The sequence below is a fragment of the Podarcis liolepis genome (assembly GCF_965112155.1).
Source record: "Podarcis liolepis genome assembly, chromosome: 7".
Lineage (NCBI taxonomy): Eukaryota > Metazoa > Chordata > Lepidosauria > Squamata > Lacertidae > Podarcis > Podarcis liolepis.
Window position 1 is genome coordinate 65444429 of NC_139561.1, and position 16815 is coordinate 65461243.

The window sequence follows — 16815 nt, forward strand, 5'->3', positions numbered from 1 at the left end:
CTTATCTAATGGCAATCTATCTAAATACAGTAATCAGGGCTTCAACTCTGCCAAACTACAGAGCCTGGTATTTTAAGCAATACAGATGCCGGCGCCCACGAGGCCCAGAACCTTAAGACAAACCAAACGCCGACTCCCCCGGGCACCTCGCCTTCTTCAAAAAGTTGCCTGGAGTAAAATGGGGCTGCTCTGGCCTGAGGATTGCAGAACAGCAACCCCTGCCATTTTTAAATAGCAAAAACGAGAACTGAGGTGAATTGGGGAAGGGCAGCAGCCTTCGAATAGTCTCTAGAGAGCAAAGCAACATTTCTGACTGAAGCTGCGCAGCCCAACATTTCCTCGGAAGTTCCATTAAGCAAGCAATGGGATCCGGCGGACTTCAGTGGAAGCCCCTCCGACGATCTGGAGGGATCACTGGTTTTTGCGGGGTATACTAATTAGTAGGGGGGAAGAGAGCTCTTGGGGTGTGTGAATAGGATAGCAGGGTTTCTTCCCTAGAGAGCCGGTGGCTGTGGCGGTTGCTACCACCACTACTACTTCTACTTAACTACGGTGCCTTGGGGTTTGCAAGCCGTCGCGACCACAGCAACATTTTTCTTGGTTAAGAAAATGCGCCCAAGGTTACGGCCGATCATATTTAGAGCGAAGCAGGTATGATCACCCAGGTTTGGGGATAAGGCTTAGCCCACACCCTACTCTTGAATTCGAATGGGCCACCCAGTCCGGCTAGAAAAAGGAGTTTAGGTTGATTTCATTTAATTCTTTAAAGGGGCTATTTCGTCCTCCGTTCCCTATCATATTCAAAAAACCGCGAGGGAGAGCCATCCTCCTTTACATCCAAAATGCAGAAGTGACGCTGGGGTCAAATCCACTGTGCGAGGAGCCTGCCTTTAAGGACGTTGCTTGCCCGATTTCTAGTAGGCTGCGGTTGAAAGGATGGGGATACATTATTTGGAACTGGGAGGGGGAGCTGTAATATGCACAAGGCACAACGGCACTCAGCTCCGATTTTAAAAGCCAATGATTTCGGGAACTAGAATCTTTACTATTACTGATCTGGGTTTTTAAAAGTTTCTTTTTTAAAAAACAACAACAACCAACACAGTGATCTATATCTCCGTACCCAGTTTGCATTGTATTTTCTTACATTGGAAGCCGCCTGGAGCGTAGGCAGGAGGCGAGAGAAAAGGAATTAAATGCATTCAATTGACACTTCTTGGAGGTGCTTTAAAGCGGATTGTGCGTGAGTATGGAGAAGTAGGTGAAGATTAGGGGGAAGGCCTTTGGATATAAATAAGATTTGGCATTTGACACATGGGGAAGGGCCCAGCTCAGTGGCAGAGCGTTCCATGTTCCATCCCTGGAAACTTCACGTAGAGCTGGGACAGGTCAGTGTCTGAGACAGCGGAGAACCGCTGCCAGTCCGTGCAAACAGTGCTGAACTAGATGGACCAATGGTCTGTCTCAGCTAAAAGCTTCGCCGCCTTTTGCTTGACCCCTAAATCACCCGGATTCTCTTGCCCAACACAAGTAACTGTGGTCGTTTACACCGGACCACGTTTACTCGGAAACAAGTCCCCCTGTGTTCCATAGAACAGGCTTCCTAGTCAAGTGTGTTTCGGTTTTGCAGCCTTAGGCTGAGGCCTTCACAGTGCAATCCCATCCACCCCTGCTCCGAAGTAAAATGCCATTGAATTCAATGGGGTTAACTGTCAGGTAAGCGAGCAACAGAATTGCAACCGGACGGTGGAGAGCCTATGAGACCCATGAGCCTGGACTCCCAGCCGAGCCGACTGCGGAGGTATTCGGAGGCATTTATAGCAATGCGATCCTATGCCTCGCTCCACAGAAGTTAGTCTGTCTGCGTTCAATGGGGCTTAGCTCCCAAGAAGCAGAACCGACGCTTTAAACTGCGGGCTCTGGCGAGGGTTGCGGTTTCACGACTAAAGAGCACTCGCGCTCCCAGAATTGGCTGGTCGGGGCACTCTCTGGTTTGGGAGACGCGTCTGTACAGCGCCTTGCACACTAAGGGGGCAACACGAGGGTGACTTCGCCAAGGGGGAAAGTTTCCGCTCCCCCACCCACCCTCCCTCCTTCTCCCCTCCCCTCCTCTCCCGTTGCCCTTTTTTCCGTTAAACCACTAGTTCTCCTGGGCGCTTGGGAAGCTGGCTGGGCAGGAAACATCTGCGCGCCTCTCTCCCACCCGCCCCTCTCCATCTCCACGTCTATCTTCCCTTTCTCTACCCCCCCCCTTCTCCCCTCCCCAGCGCCCTCGCTTTCCCTCGGCTTACCTTGAAGGCCACGGGGAGCGTCTTGTTGCACCTCCAGTGCGAAGGCAGGACGGAGCACAAGAAGTTGGGGCTGTCGGTCCTCACGAGCTCGCCGGGGTGATCGGCCAGGACATCCACCACGGAGCGCGCCTCCGGCCGGCTGCGACTTCCCGGGGCCGGCGCGTTGATGGCGCCGCTGTTCTCGCCCATCTTGCCGCAGGGGAAGGCCGTGGAGGGAGGTGTGAAGCGCCTGCTGGTGCTGGGGTCTACGGGAATACGCATCACAACAGCGGGCGTTAGGGGGGCCGGGGCGAGGAGGCCGCAGCAGCCGAGAGGCGAGGGAGGCGCGCGCGGCTGCGGAGCGGGGCGCCCGCGGCCAGGTGCCCAAGAGCGCACGGCGGCTGCCCGCTCCCCGGCGGGGTTACGGCCCCAGCCGCTCGGCCACCGCGAGCCCACGCTGGGCGCCCCCAGGGCCGACGGACGCCGCTCAGCGGACGAGGCGCAACTTTCGCCAAGGGGCTCCTTCCTCCTGGTCTCGCCTGGCAGGCGGCGAGCGAAAGCGCCCTCTCGGAAGCTTCCCCCAGGGTCGAGAAATCCGATCCGGATGCTGCCTCTGCCTCCGCCGCCGCCCTCCCCTCCCGCGCAAGTCCTAAAGCGCAGCCCGGATCTCGGTGCGCCCCGGCGGACGGACGGCAAAGCTACCCGTGGGCGGCCAGAGGAGCAGCCAGGGAGTCTCTCTCGGCGCAAAAACAAGCTGGCTCCTCCTGCCCCGCGACTGGAGCGCGCGACTCGGCGTCCAGCTCCCTGTTTGCGGCCTCTTCCCTCCAGTCAAAACAAACTGGGATCAGACAAAATAAACTTCGCATCGAGCGCCGCAGCGAGGCTTTGCCGAGCGCCCAAAGGCAGCGGAAGGGCCCGCGCTCCCTTGCGCTCCGCTTCGCGCCTGCACTGTCAATTGCGCGCTGGCGAAAGAACCTCAACAGGTTGTTTCCCTTTTCAAGGATCGTTATTCTGCATCCATTTCCTGCTGCGCCTGGCAGTCGCGTGTAACCCTAGATCATCTCCACCCACTGCCTGCTCTTTCCAAACTCCTCTTTGCGCTTCTGAAAGCAGTCAAAAACTGTCAGCGGTTACAGCGGGGTTTTTTACTTTATTTACTCAGAGGCTGGCGCGGGAGGGGGAGGGACGAAGCGTGGTGGAATGGCAGCGGGGACAGCCAATCAGAAAACCGGGGGAAGGCCAAGCCTGAGAAAATGACAGAGGAAGAGGGCGCGGCAGGAAGGAGGCGGGCCCTGGCGAAGCCACGCCGCTCGCATAGCAGCCCCGCCTGCTCTCTTTTCAAAGGAAGAGAACACGTGGGGACTCGGTCTCGGTTTGTTTGGATTTTTCTCCCCAAACTTTATTCGGTCGGAACAAATGTGATTTCTTTTATATTATTTGCAGCCTCAAAGGTGATCTGATTTTCAGACCGAATAAAAAGAAAAACCAAAAGAATTTAAGGCGACGTAATTCAAAGGGTTGGTAACTAATTTTAGGTAGGCGATGAATGGGTCAGCCCACCCTAAGCAACAAAACCAAACCTCCAGAGTTGCTCAAAGTCCTATCGAGACGTCTGGTTGCTGAGAGTGTCCGTTCCAAATAAAGCTGAAATCTTATACACACTAACTTGGGAAGAATCCCGGACGGACTGCATGGGATTTGTCAATAAAGATCGAATTGTGTGCTTTCACCTCAGAGAATTACACCGCGTTTAATATGCAAATAAATGCATATAGTATCGCGGCGACCTCAGTCTAGAACCTGTCAGGCTCTTATTCTGCACTGATCTTCCAAATACAAATTAAATCCAGCTAATTCGATTTAATGCACAGCCTTCAACCTGTTTATTTAACTAAGATGTTAGCCCACTGAGTTAAATTGGGTCTACACCCGAGTAAGTGCGCCCGAGATTGCATCGTGTGACCATTATGGCTTTAACGCGGTTTATTCTTCTGTTTTCCTCTCCAAGGCTTCAGACCTGCAACCTCACCGCATTGCTCTCTGCAAGCAAGTGCCCCTGCCTTCCACGCACAAGAAGCCGGTGAGTCCTTGACCGGGGGCGGGGCGGGGGGGGCGCGAAGGACTGGAAACCCACGGAGCTGACTCTTAATCTAAAATAAACATCTTTACAAACCGGGGGGGGGGGGCGTGGGGAGGAGCTGAGAGCCTAGTTGCATTTCTCACCCACCTTTAAGGAAATAATAATAATAATAACTACAAGGCAACCGCATACTGCCAAATCCGATGGAGGGAGGGTCACTTTCGGAGGCTACTTTCACCCACCCCCGAGCGTGTGATCTCCGCCGGCAGCGGTCTGGGGATGGGAAATGCTGGCCTCGGGTGTTAAGAAATGGAAAATTATAAATATACCACAAGGCAGGAGAGAACATCAGTGTAGCGGGTTTTTCAGTGTCAATCCACAAAGCCCAATTTATAGCCACTTCAGAACCAAAGCCTTTCTAACACGTGTGTGTGTGTTCATAAGAATCTTGTTAGATCCATGTCGTAGTCCTATGTTCAGTCACTCACAGGGGCCAGCCAGGAAGCCCACAAGGGCTACAGCCTCTCCCTCCCTCCCGTGCTATGTTAACCATGGAGGTTCTCTTTGTGACTGTCCTAGCCAATGGCTGTTGTTGACAGATTTCGGCTCCTCCAGGGTTTTGTCTTCTCCCCTTTAGAGCCCTGCAACCCTGTGGCTTTCACCCCACCTTAGGATAGTGAAGAAGCGAAGAAAGAGAACAGCCACAAGCTTGGCCACTGGTCTCTTTCTAAGTGCCACGCGGTCCATTTCTGATCTGGCTCCCTAGCAATTGCGCCCCGTTGCTGGGGGACTCAACTTGGGATCTTTCTCGAACAAAGGTGTGCTCTAACCACTGAACCGCAGCCCATAGAGAGCCTGCAAACCTCTTCCATAGGCAGCTGCCATCCAGCTCAGTAGCGCCTCTTCCGCTTGGCAGAAGCTCTGGTTCAAAACTGAACTGGAGACCTTTCGCAAGCAAAAAGGATGCGCTTTGGCACCGGGCTTGCAGAGACCTTTTCCCGCAACCCGCCCGCAAAGTCTCTCTATTCGGAAGCTGCTTTACATTGGCCTCCTGCAGCTCAGTCGTGCCTATTCGCGACTGGCAGCATCTCTGTCCAGGATTTCAGACGTGGGTCTATGTGGCATGTCTGCAGGCGGTATTTGGAGATGCCTGGCTTGACCCCGGGGCGTTCTGCTTACGAAGCGTGCTCTCCACGACTCAGTTGGAAAAACCGCAGCAGCGGGAGCGACGATAGCGCTAATGAAACACAATTACGCGGCCCTTTGCGCAACGGTAGAACAGTAACATGCCCCGAGGGATATACAGTGAATTTTATTTCTTGACAGAGGAGAAGGCAATAGAAGGGAGGGTATCAAGAGTAACAGGGGGGGGGGCGGCGGGAATCATATGCACAGCATCCGTTTAGGCGTCATCTTCGTTTTACGGATGAGAATGAAATGTTAAGCAGTGTCAGTTGAGCGGTGACCGGTGTTATTGAATCAGGGTACCGCCAACAAGCAACAATTTAAGAGCGAAAGCTCGCTTTTCTTTACACGAGAACATAAGAAGAGCCCTGCTGGATCAGACCAAAGGCCCACCTAGTCTGGCATCTTGTTCTCAGTTTGGTCCTCCACCTCTGAGAAGCAATCGGGCAGAACCTGAGAGCACCAGCGCCCCTCCCCATTTGGGATTCCCTGCACCAACTCTTTCAGCCAACCGTGGCTGGTTAGTTTTTAGCCACAAGGACCTCAGCTTTTCTCCAGACTCTCCCCCTTCCCTCTTCCGGCTCAGCAAGCGAATTGCTGCAAACTCGCCCGTTGATTTATGCTGCACACCAACCGGTTTCTTCCGAGGAATTCGGATCAATGCAATACCTAACTAACCTTAACCTTAATCTTAATCCCTAACACCACCATCATGCTCATTTATTTATTAAACACACAATGCACTATCAACACAGATGCGGAAACGGGCCATCTGAAAAGACCCATGGATATTTTAGTCTCTAAAACCCAGAAGGCTGGAGTCGCTTGCAAATCGAGCCATAATAATTGATTTAACGTATCGATTTCTAAATATTTTCTCTCTTTTAAAAAAAGACAAGTTGATGCTCAGGATTCCTGTGTAGGGACTGCAGAATAGGGGACAAAAAGAACAGGCAGAGACAAATCCTGGTTTGAAAGTGATTAGACAACGGATCCGGATCCAAAGCACGTATTGGCGGATGAGAACGCTTACTCACTCAAGGATTGGTATGAAAATGAAATGGAACTCCAGGACCGTTCTAAAGGGGGGGGGGCGGTCTTCGTGTGATGTATATCTTGCCATTGGAAGAACGAAGAAAAGAGGACGCGATTAATGTGGGGAAATTTGGGTCTGGCTTTGGTTTTACTTAAACTCGGAGCCAAAATGTATTGGGGAGAATGGTAGTACAAATACTTTCAGGAGTTTGCTGATACGTCATTTGAGTTAATTTGTCGACTTCGCCCCCGAAGCAGATAGAAAATGAATGGGCCCGATCCAAATAAAGGAAGCTCTTTTTAAGACCTTTTCTGGGAGGAGTTACGTCGGTTCTATAGAAATCAACAGGTCTCAAATTCGAGTAGAGGCGTAGGGTCAGATTGCATGATGGAATAGATGCCACCCCCTGCCTCTTTGCTCCTATGCATGTTTACTCGGAAGTATATCTCAGTGCCATCAAATGAAACTTGTCCCCACTTACGCAGCTTCTATTGAAACAGAAGGGACCTACAATCCGATTCTACCGACCTTTACTTCGAAGTAATCCTCTTGTCATTTCAGTCGGATTCGCTTTGAATCCAAATAAAAAGGTTTATCAAGGACAGCCTGAAAAGTACTTTACTATGGCTGGATCGTGGCCATCGTCTTTCACCCGATTCCATCCCACCGCTGACTTGGTTATCTTTTTAAAGCCGTTCACCTTGGTAAACCTCATGACTGAAACAAGTGGAACTTACTCCCGAGTAAACACGCCTAATGGGAAAGTGTTTCTCAGAAGGCAAAACAAAACAGGAAAATTTCCTTTTACAGTTCTGCCGTTTTTTACAAGACCTATATGGAAATTTTAAGGCGGATCAGCGAGCATTTAGACAGACCCGCGTTATTTGTTTGTATCACGACGCCATCCTCAGCGTGTTCATCCAGAAATAAATCCCTCGGGCTTCCGCATGGTTGGCGTCTCGGGTCTCAGGTACCTGAAGGCAGCCTCACCCGACGCAGTGGGATTTACGGAGCAGCTGCGCCTAGGCAGGACCCCCGGGTCTTACTCCATGCCCGTTTGAGCTTCCTTGCTTTTTAAGGATTTGAGGAAAGGCATTTTCAGTGCATTTGATTATACCTTGTGCATAAAAAAATCTCATATGAAATGAATCCGCGGAGAGAGAGACAAGTCGTGTATTTTATGACACACAGCGCGCGCACATTTATAGTTTTAAAATACTCGATTGTGCATTAGTTGGAGGCCTTTTAAAGAAGGCGCCTGATTCAGCTGAGAAATCAGCATGTTTTTATTCGTGCATTTTAAAAAGTCAATGGATTCAAGTTTAATATCCAGCTTTTCCCACCGCAAGGGATGCATCAGAGTTGAAAGCCGCATCCCAATATAGATACACTACCCTGGGAAGCCGCTGCCACTGAAATCCGTTAGGATTTACTTCCGAGTAAATATGAATACAGGGATCGGTTTGCGAAAGTGCTGGCAGTTGACTGGAATTGCGCCTGAAAGGCATGGCGCTGACCCGCGTCCAGGAGCGTTTGGGCCACGCGTGTTTACTCGGCGGTGTAAACCCGACAGACTTCGGTAGGCTTACTCCCTAAAGAGGTCTGAGGAGAGAAGCAGCCCGATCCTAATATGGTTACTCAGAAGTAGTTTGGGTTGTGGCTTGCGCCTAAGTGCAGGGCTATATTTTATCAAGAAATAATAGAGGCTTGGGAGAAAGTCCCACATTTATTTGGAAACCCATTTATGTCTGTGGGGCTTCCTTGCCAGTAAGCGTGCTTAGGATCCAGCTGTGCACTGGGTGGGAGAAGGAGCCTAAAACCAGCCCATTCTCGGAAAAAGATCCTGGAAATGTTTAAGGGATATTAGGAGGCGAAAATCCAAAACAGCAACAGCGAAAAAGAAACCCCCCTCTTCTCTCCTGGTTCCTTAGTTTGACTCTTGAGCGGTTCTCCGGCTTGGACTGTAAATCCTTCCCTTTTTAGGTGAAAAGCTCGAGGTTTGTGTTTGGAATCTCTTGGCTACTTCTGCCGAGGTTACTGCTTTCTTTGTTTCAGAGATTTGACCGTTTCCACCGCGACTGAATATGTTTAAAAGGCAAAACTAACTGGAGAGCTTTTTCTCTCTTTCTCCAGGCAATGAATGAACATCCAGCGAAGGAATCGACTGTAAGCGATCCACAGACTCTGCTCAGGAATTCTGTGTGTTTGTGTATTTACTTGTCTCCTTGGAGGGGGAAAAAACAAACCCCAACCCTTGCTTTAAAAATGGCTCAAGTTGCTTTTATAAATGGGGATTTAAAACCAGGAGGTATTATCTGCAGTAGCTGCTACGTGTGAGATGTGCCCCCCACCACCCCAAACTTGGACGTTTCAGAATCGACCCACCACAAGCGTCCAGACTGGTTCAAGGCACTGACTTTGGATCATTCAGAAAGTGTGGCATCCCGAGAGCCAGGATGCACAGCGACGATAGTGCTGGATTAGGACCGGGGAGACCCAGGTGCTCAAATCCCCATGCGCCACGAAGCTCACTCTGTGACCTCGAGCCAGTCATTCTCTCCCAGCCTAACCGATCTCAGAGGGTTGTTCTGAGGCGCTGATGAAGGGCAGTGGTTGGTGGGCTGGTGCCCATTGGGTATGAGAGGGAAGACAGGGAACCCCAACAGCAGATGGAGCCAGAGCCAACAGAAACAAATCCTAGTTTGGTCCCCATCTGCTTCCCTGCTGAGTTCTACAAGGGCAGAAGTGTGACTAGGGAGGGGGCAGAAGATGGCAGCTTATAGGAGGGGAAACAGGAGGATGGGGGCTGAGTGAGGTTGGTGGGGCAGTGCCTCATTTGCCCTGGGACCAGCCTCCACTGATGTAGGCTAGGCTCTAAGCAATAATAACAAAATGAACCACTCTGATCACACTCGTAGAATTATCCTTTCCACTGAGCAGGCATGCTTAGATTCTTCATTAAGTATGGGTGGGTGTGGACTAAATGATGCAGAAGATCCCTTTCCTGCTCTAAAATTCTATGACTCTACTCCAGGAACATAACAGGTGTGTTCCACTAAGGGTGGAAAACACAAACTCTACATGTAAACCTTTTCTATTGTAAGAATGGAGTGTGCCTCTTATTTTAATCTTAATTACAAAAAAAAAAGTTGTTAAGCTGTCAGAATTTTGGGCAGAAGGGCACGTTTATCCAGACGCTGTAGGGTTAATAAATATAATATTATCCGCCAGAAATCAATCCTATGCGATGTTTTAGTTTTTGGCCACTAGTAGGCGCTTTAGCCACATCTTTCCAGGCTGATGTTTCTCCTTCAAGCTGTTAGCTACTACAACAATCCCATGGGTATTCAAATCAAAACCTGACTGCCAGTGGAGGTTTTCAGAACCCACAGCCAGTTTACCTCCCACCAAGTATACAGTGAAAAAGCATTAAGCTGGCACCCCTCTTCCCCCTAATGCTTTTCTACTGGATTTTCCAAAGTTACAAAAAAGACTTTGTCTGGTCTTTCCAGATCAGAGTGAGTGTAGCACAGTGGCGGAGAGGCTGAGCTGTAAATTGGGGAGGTCTCCAGCTCAAAACTCGCCTCTCCCATAAACTGGCTAAGTGGCTTCAACCTGACATCTGTAACACAGGGATAACAACACTGAACTGCCTTACAGGATTATTGTAAAGAAAATGTATGCCAAATCTTTTCATCAGGCTAAAATATTACACACACACACACACACACACACACACACACACACACACACACATTATTCCTGTTCAATTTTTGCAATTGCTGGTTGTTTTTTTAAAGTACCTTGAAATCGTCCACTCGCTTAGTTCATCAGTGGAGCTGGAAAGGTCAGCTTCTCAAATAGTTTCCTTTGCACCATATTCTTAATCTCTGACTCTGCCCAATTTAGGAACAGAGTCACTGGATTTTTACCAAAGTGTCAGCCCTCCACTTTAGAGAAAAGTGCAGCTAAAATATGGGGAAACTGCTGTCAGATCTAATTTATTTTCCAACGAATAAAGCTCAGCATAATTGGCACAAATTTGAAGTATATCTGGCTACGATCTCCTAATCTTTTTATTGAATGAAACAATTAAGTTCCATTCATGGGCCAACTGGTAACTGTGGGTGTTTTGCTTTTTTCACTGCCAGTCTGTGTCAGGTTTCTCCCTGATTCTAAGGGTCAAAGTAGGTGCAAAGCTGGAGATGTGTGATCATACCTCTGCGGTGGGGGGCAATTCAGACTGGAACCACAGTGCAGGTGTCTAAACCTTTCCCCCTGGTGCCGCTGCCCCAGGAAAGGTTAGAACATTTGGGACTTTTCAGATTAGAAAAAAAGGTGACTAAGGAAGGGACGTGATAGAAGACCATAAAATGATGTGTGGAAAAAGTGGATGGGCGGAAGTTTTTCTCTCTCCCTCATAACATAGGGACATGCAATGAAGCTGAGTGCTTCTTCACACAAAACACAGTTGTGGGATTCATTTCCACAAAACACAGTGGTTAAAATAGGACTGGGCCAAATTCACAGAGGATATTGCTACCCTGGTGTGTGGTGAAATTTTGTGGAGGGGAACAGTTAGGGTCAGAGGTGCCAACTTGTAAAGGTAATGGGGGTGGGGTGAATTGTGTGAGCATCGCACTTCTCTCCCTAAGCCGGGCAGAAGCTTGCCAGGCTTTGGGAAGGAGGCGCTAGGCTTTACCTGGAGCGTTTAGAGCAGCGGTTCTCAACCTGTGGGTTCCCAGATGTTGTTCCACTACAACTCCCATCATCCCTGAGCTCTGGCCTTGCTAGCTAGGGATGATGGGAGTTGTAGTCCAACAACATCTGGGGACCCACAGGTTGACAAAGGCTGGTTTAGAGGAATAGCCTAATCCCCCTTGTCCACTGACTGCTTGCTGCCACTGTATGGCTCTCAAAGGCTACTCACCTTGATGTTCCACCTCCACTGTCAGGGGTCGTGTGTGCCTCTGAATGTGAGTTGCTAGGAAGAACATGTGGGGAGAGTGCTGCTGCACTCAGGTTCTGCTTGTGGGCTTTCCAGAGGCATCTGGCTGGCATCTGTAAGAACAGGATGCTGGACTAGACGGGCTACTGATCCAGCAGGCTCTGCTTCTGCTCTTGAGTCACATGCTTCCTCGAGAGCTATTAGCTCTGTGGGAGAAAAATGTCTTCCTCTCCTTGACAAACCACAGCCGGTGAACCGATGCAGCGTAAAAGGATGGCTCCCCCCCCCTCCACACCTTGCTCAACCCCCTTCCTTAACAACTGCTTTCAACATCATTTTGTTAAAAGAGACATCTTATCTTTTAACAACATGCCTGCTGTATTTCTTCATTTCACTAAGCCTTCCCAGACATACAGATAAGCTATGAATACGCTTTTCTCAAAGTTTTGCTGATTTTATCTGTGTTTCGTCCATAATTATTTTATGCATATTTGTTTTTGTGTTGTTTTTAACAAAATGAAGATATTATCTGTGTTTTCTGGGTAATTTTATGGGCTTATAGTCAAGATAGCACTAAGTAATGCTTTCTGTCATCATAAGGATTTCTGCTTGTACAATGGAACTCCCCCACCCCTGTGCCCTAAATCTGTTCTGGGTTTTTTTCCCAGCCCCCCAGAGCAGATTTGGGGATTTGGGGAGGATGTGGGGTGGATGTGGGGTCCTTGTGGGGAGGGGAGAAATGGGGGAGTTCAGTTGTGCAAGTGGAAATCCTTGAGCTGACTGAACTCATTAGCTAGATACCGCGCATTATGTACACCCCTGAGAGATTTTTCTGATTAAGAAGTTAATCAGTGTTTCTGTATCCAAGAGCTTGGAGATACATTGACACATTTCAGGCAGTACTGACACTTTGATCTAATTGCCCCACACAGGAGTGTGTCTCTCAATACAAATGGCATATTGGGAGTGTTAGCTGGGACTGCAGCAGAAGAAGAAACGGTTAAACTCCCTCTCCTTTCCTGCTGCAATACTTATAATTACAAGCCCTTACTCTTTCTTAGTGCAAAACCATGCATATTGCATGCAAAAGCTCTGCTTGGCGGCAGGGGTGGATTTAGGTTTGACGAGGCCCTAAGCTGCTGAAGGTAATGGGGCCCTTTATATGCTGTCCTTCGTCAACAACAAATTGTTGCTGTTTTTTTGTGTTGAATATATGCTATATGGTAATTTATGGACCTAATAGGTATCTAAAGCCACTTGCACATAACAAAATATGTATTTTATCAAAGTAATTGTTGAACTGAAATACAGTTACGAAGAAGCATATTAACAGTGAAATACAATTACTTACATCGTAGGAATCTACACAACACAAAACACTGTTGCTGTATGTAGGTTTTATTTTATTTGTTTTTATCTTATATTTTGGAAATGTACATCCAGGGTTTTTTTCCTTTTAAATTGTTTGGGGGGCACCCAAGATAGTGAGGCCCTAAGCTATAGCTTGTTTAGCTTATACAGTGGTACCTCAGGTTACATACGCTTCAGGTTACAGACTCCATTAACCCAGAAATAGTGCTTCAGGTTAAGAACTTTGCTTCAGGATGAGAACAGAAATTGTGCTCTGGTGGCGCGGCGGCAACAGGAGGCCCCCATTAGCTAAGGTGGTGCTTCAGCTTAAGAACAGTTTCAGGTTAAGAACGGACCACCGGAACGAATTAAGTACATAACCCAAGGTACCACTGTACATAAGTCCGGCACTGGCCCTGCCCTGCATGCAAAATGACTACCCAGAGAGCAGCAGTTGATGGGAAGAGTGGCAAGCCGGCACATCAGCACCTGGGTCACCACTGGTATTCTGGGGCTAATGCTGGTCACTGAGGTATCCTTTCTTCCTATTTTTAAAAATATTTCATAGTCAGGAGGCAGGCAGGCAGGCAGGCAGCCATGCATGTACCTGGTCACAGATCCCCATTTTATTTATTTATACTTTACACGTTGTCCTTCTCTACAACAAAATGGTGCTTATGTATTTAGCATATGGGCAGCAACAGTAATTTCTGTTTTATTGCTATCGTCATGATGGTACTATGAGTTAACTTGAATTTTTAAAATGCAAAAATGCATATGCTTGGAGAGTCCCCACTCCCAGGGTGGGCAGATACTGGTTTGTTGCTGTTGTTATGTGATTTTTGCTCCAAAGTGTCAGGAATTAATGGATGCGGGTGGTGCTGTGGGTTGAACCACAGAGCCTAGGACTTGCCGATCAGAATGTCGGCAGTTCGAATCCCGCGACGGGCCAATAAAGCGAGATGAGCGCTGCAACCCCAGAGTCGGCCACGACTGGACCTAATGGTCAGGGGTCCCTTTACCTTATCAGGAATTTAAAAGCAGAATGTAAAGCAGGAATTGTAAGACTTTCTGGAACAGTAGGCACATTTTGAATTCTGAGAGTATGCTGTGGGTGCCAGTTACAAAATGGCTGTCATTGGGGGGTGGGGGCACGGGAAAACATAACATGGATGCTGTGGAGGGCATGACATAACACAAAATTTGAGAGAGTATAGTTATGGTGAAGTCCCCGTCCTCCTCATAATTGTACTTCCACACTAGAGAAGGCTTAATCTGCCACACAGCTATTAAAGGCACAGGAACCCTGTCCCCCCCAGCCCCAGTGCCAACCTTATGCCATACAACTATGTACCCACTGACCTGGGAGTAATCCCCATTAAACACAGAGACTTACTTCTGAGTAGACATGCATGCCAGTGTACTACAGATTATTTAGTGAATTCTTAATGAGTCCCTGGTCTTTAGCTCCTGCACAGCTATTAACATCCTGTCTAGTTTGGCCCCTAAAAGTGCTGAATTTTGGGCTGGATTTTGCCCATTGTGTGCTTACTTTTTTTTTGTAAACCCCTCCCCCACTCCACCTTGAGGGCCTGGTTTTTGGTCTATAGAGACAGGATATGAATTCTTAAAATTAATGTCTGCATTTAGGTAATAAAACACTCCAGTGTTTGCAAACAATGCTCCCTGAAGTTGAGCCTGGAAGGCAGTTAACCAGCCATTGTAATTTACAACCTCTCTCAGTCTGTAGAGGCAGAGTGATTCTGATTTGAGTGCTCAGTTCAGTCCCACCCTTAAATGCACACCTTTGAGCTACAGACAGAGAACTCTCAAAACTCTCCACCCTATTTTTGGCAAGAGAAAGCGAGGATACCATTTCACACAAGTTTCTCAATGAGGCAGAGAAATTATCCAACATTTTTAAAGGGCTGGGGGCTCACCAATACCAGTGGCAATAGCACCATTTATCCCCACACCCCAGGGGCTGGGGACCCCAGCAATCCTAGGCAGAATGGCCAATGGTCAGTCAGGGGTGCTGGGAGTTGGAATCCAGTTAACATCTGGAAAGCCATAGATTCTCCACCTGTGTCCTAAAGCTTTTTTCCTTCTCAATCCATTGCAAGTTGCAACAGCAGCAGCTGCGCTGCAAAGCCGGCCACCTTTTTGCACCCCCCACAATGCCCTGGTTCTAGCATCCTTCTGATCCAAAACCTATGGCCCTCCAGATGTTGCTGGTCTGTAACTCCCATCACCCCTGACCATTGGTGCTGCTGTTTGGGGCTGATGTGAGCTGGACGCAAATTGGGCAGTCACAGACTCTGCAGTGTTGGGCAGTGGATATAGAGAAATGGTAGCTGGATTCAAAAATAGTGGAGAATATTCAGAGAAAAGTCTCCCGAGTGACCTTTTTTTCGTAGGGGCGAGAGAAAAGATCTCAGAGATTTTATCACAAAAACGTCTTCTATGACATTTCTGTCTGGGACTGGGCTGGGGAACTACCTGTCTGACCCAGGCTTTGCAATCCACCTCAGACTTCCTCCAGTATTCAAAGCCTGAGTTTTGTCAATGAAAGGTCTTCACGCTCCTTTAATTCTCAGGCAATTTCCGAAACTGTTGCAAGGCAGTCAACATGTCCAAGATCAGTGTGGATAGATTAGGCCCTTGATTATGATAAATATGTGTAGTTAAAAATAAGTAAACGAGGGGTGGGTGTGTCTTTCACTGAACTGAAAAATACAGGCTTGGGAAATTAGTTTGTTCCTCTCCAGAGGGTTTCCTCCACCCTCTCACACACAATGTTAATAATAATAATAATAATAATAATAATAATAATAATAATAATAATAATAATAATTCAAGAACAGATTGCATCTCCCTCTCTGCATTATTAAGCCCATTTCTTGGTATTTTGATATTTATACATCTGGAATCATTACCTGAGAAATCAAAGACAATGCTTCAACTTCCTGTTCTTTTTTTGAGATGACTTTTTAAAACTGTTTGTGCTCAATACTCTTTTGTAGCTAACAACGTAAGAAAAATAACTTCATTCTTCCCCTGCTTAATTCTGTGCCATGTCCCCCTCTTGTCCGCTCTTATTTCCTTCTGTCTTAAGACAGGGACCTGTCTAAACTGTTATTCCTAAAGTGCTGTGCACACTGATGTCATGATAGGAAAATTAATAATAATAATAATAATAATAATAATAATAATAATAATAATAATAAATGCACTACACACAGAGAGATGCATTTCATACCACTTTAACTGTTTTGGGTCTTCTCCCCACAACACATACACCCCCAAAAAATAAATAAATAAATTGAGAGATTATAATTTGCTGCAATGTGGACAATTCTGTACTGGAGATTCCAACTCCAGAAGCCCACTTAGAGAAAGGGACAGAGAAAACTCCAGGAAGGTTGAAAGGCTGGCCAAAGCAAAAGAACAGAGTGCAACAGTATTTGCTGTAATTATGTTTTAAAACATGAACACAGAAAACTGTTAGGCCCCATCTGCACTTTTCATTTACAGTAGTATTATATCATGTTGAACAGTTTTGGTGTTCTCCAAAGGTTCTCGGGAATTAGTTTGTTAAAGTTCTTGAGAGTTGTTAGGAGACCCTATTCTCCTCACAGAGCTATAATTCTCAGAGTGGTTCAACTATCAATTCCTCTTCTCAGGGAATTTTGGGAACTGAATATCTGGGGGTGGGAATAGGGGTCTGAGCTGTAGCTGTTCAACAGTGGAATGGACTCCCTCAGAAGGTGGCAGACTCTCCTTCCTTGGAGGTTTTTAAGCAGAGGTTGACGGCCATCTGTCATGGATGCTTTAGTTAAGATTCCTGCATTGCAGGGGGTTGGACTAGATGACCCCTGGGGTCCCTTCCAATGCTACAATTCAATGATTCCATGAACTTTCAGAGCCATTATTTCCCCTCCCTCTG

General features: G+C 47.8%; 1 protein-coding gene across 1 annotated transcript in view; it reads right to left on the minus strand.

Moving 5' to 3' along the window:
- RUNX3 (RUNX family transcription factor 3) overlaps window positions 1-16815 on the minus strand; it is a 137741-nt gene that overhangs the window by 68896 nt on the left and 52030 nt on the right. Inside the window, exon 5 of the mRNA XM_083511985.1 lies at window positions 2292-2536. Within this exon, the coding sequence (XP_083368111.1) occupies window positions 2292-2536 (245 nt within the window). The remainder of the gene's footprint in view (window positions 1-2291; window positions 2537-16815) is intronic.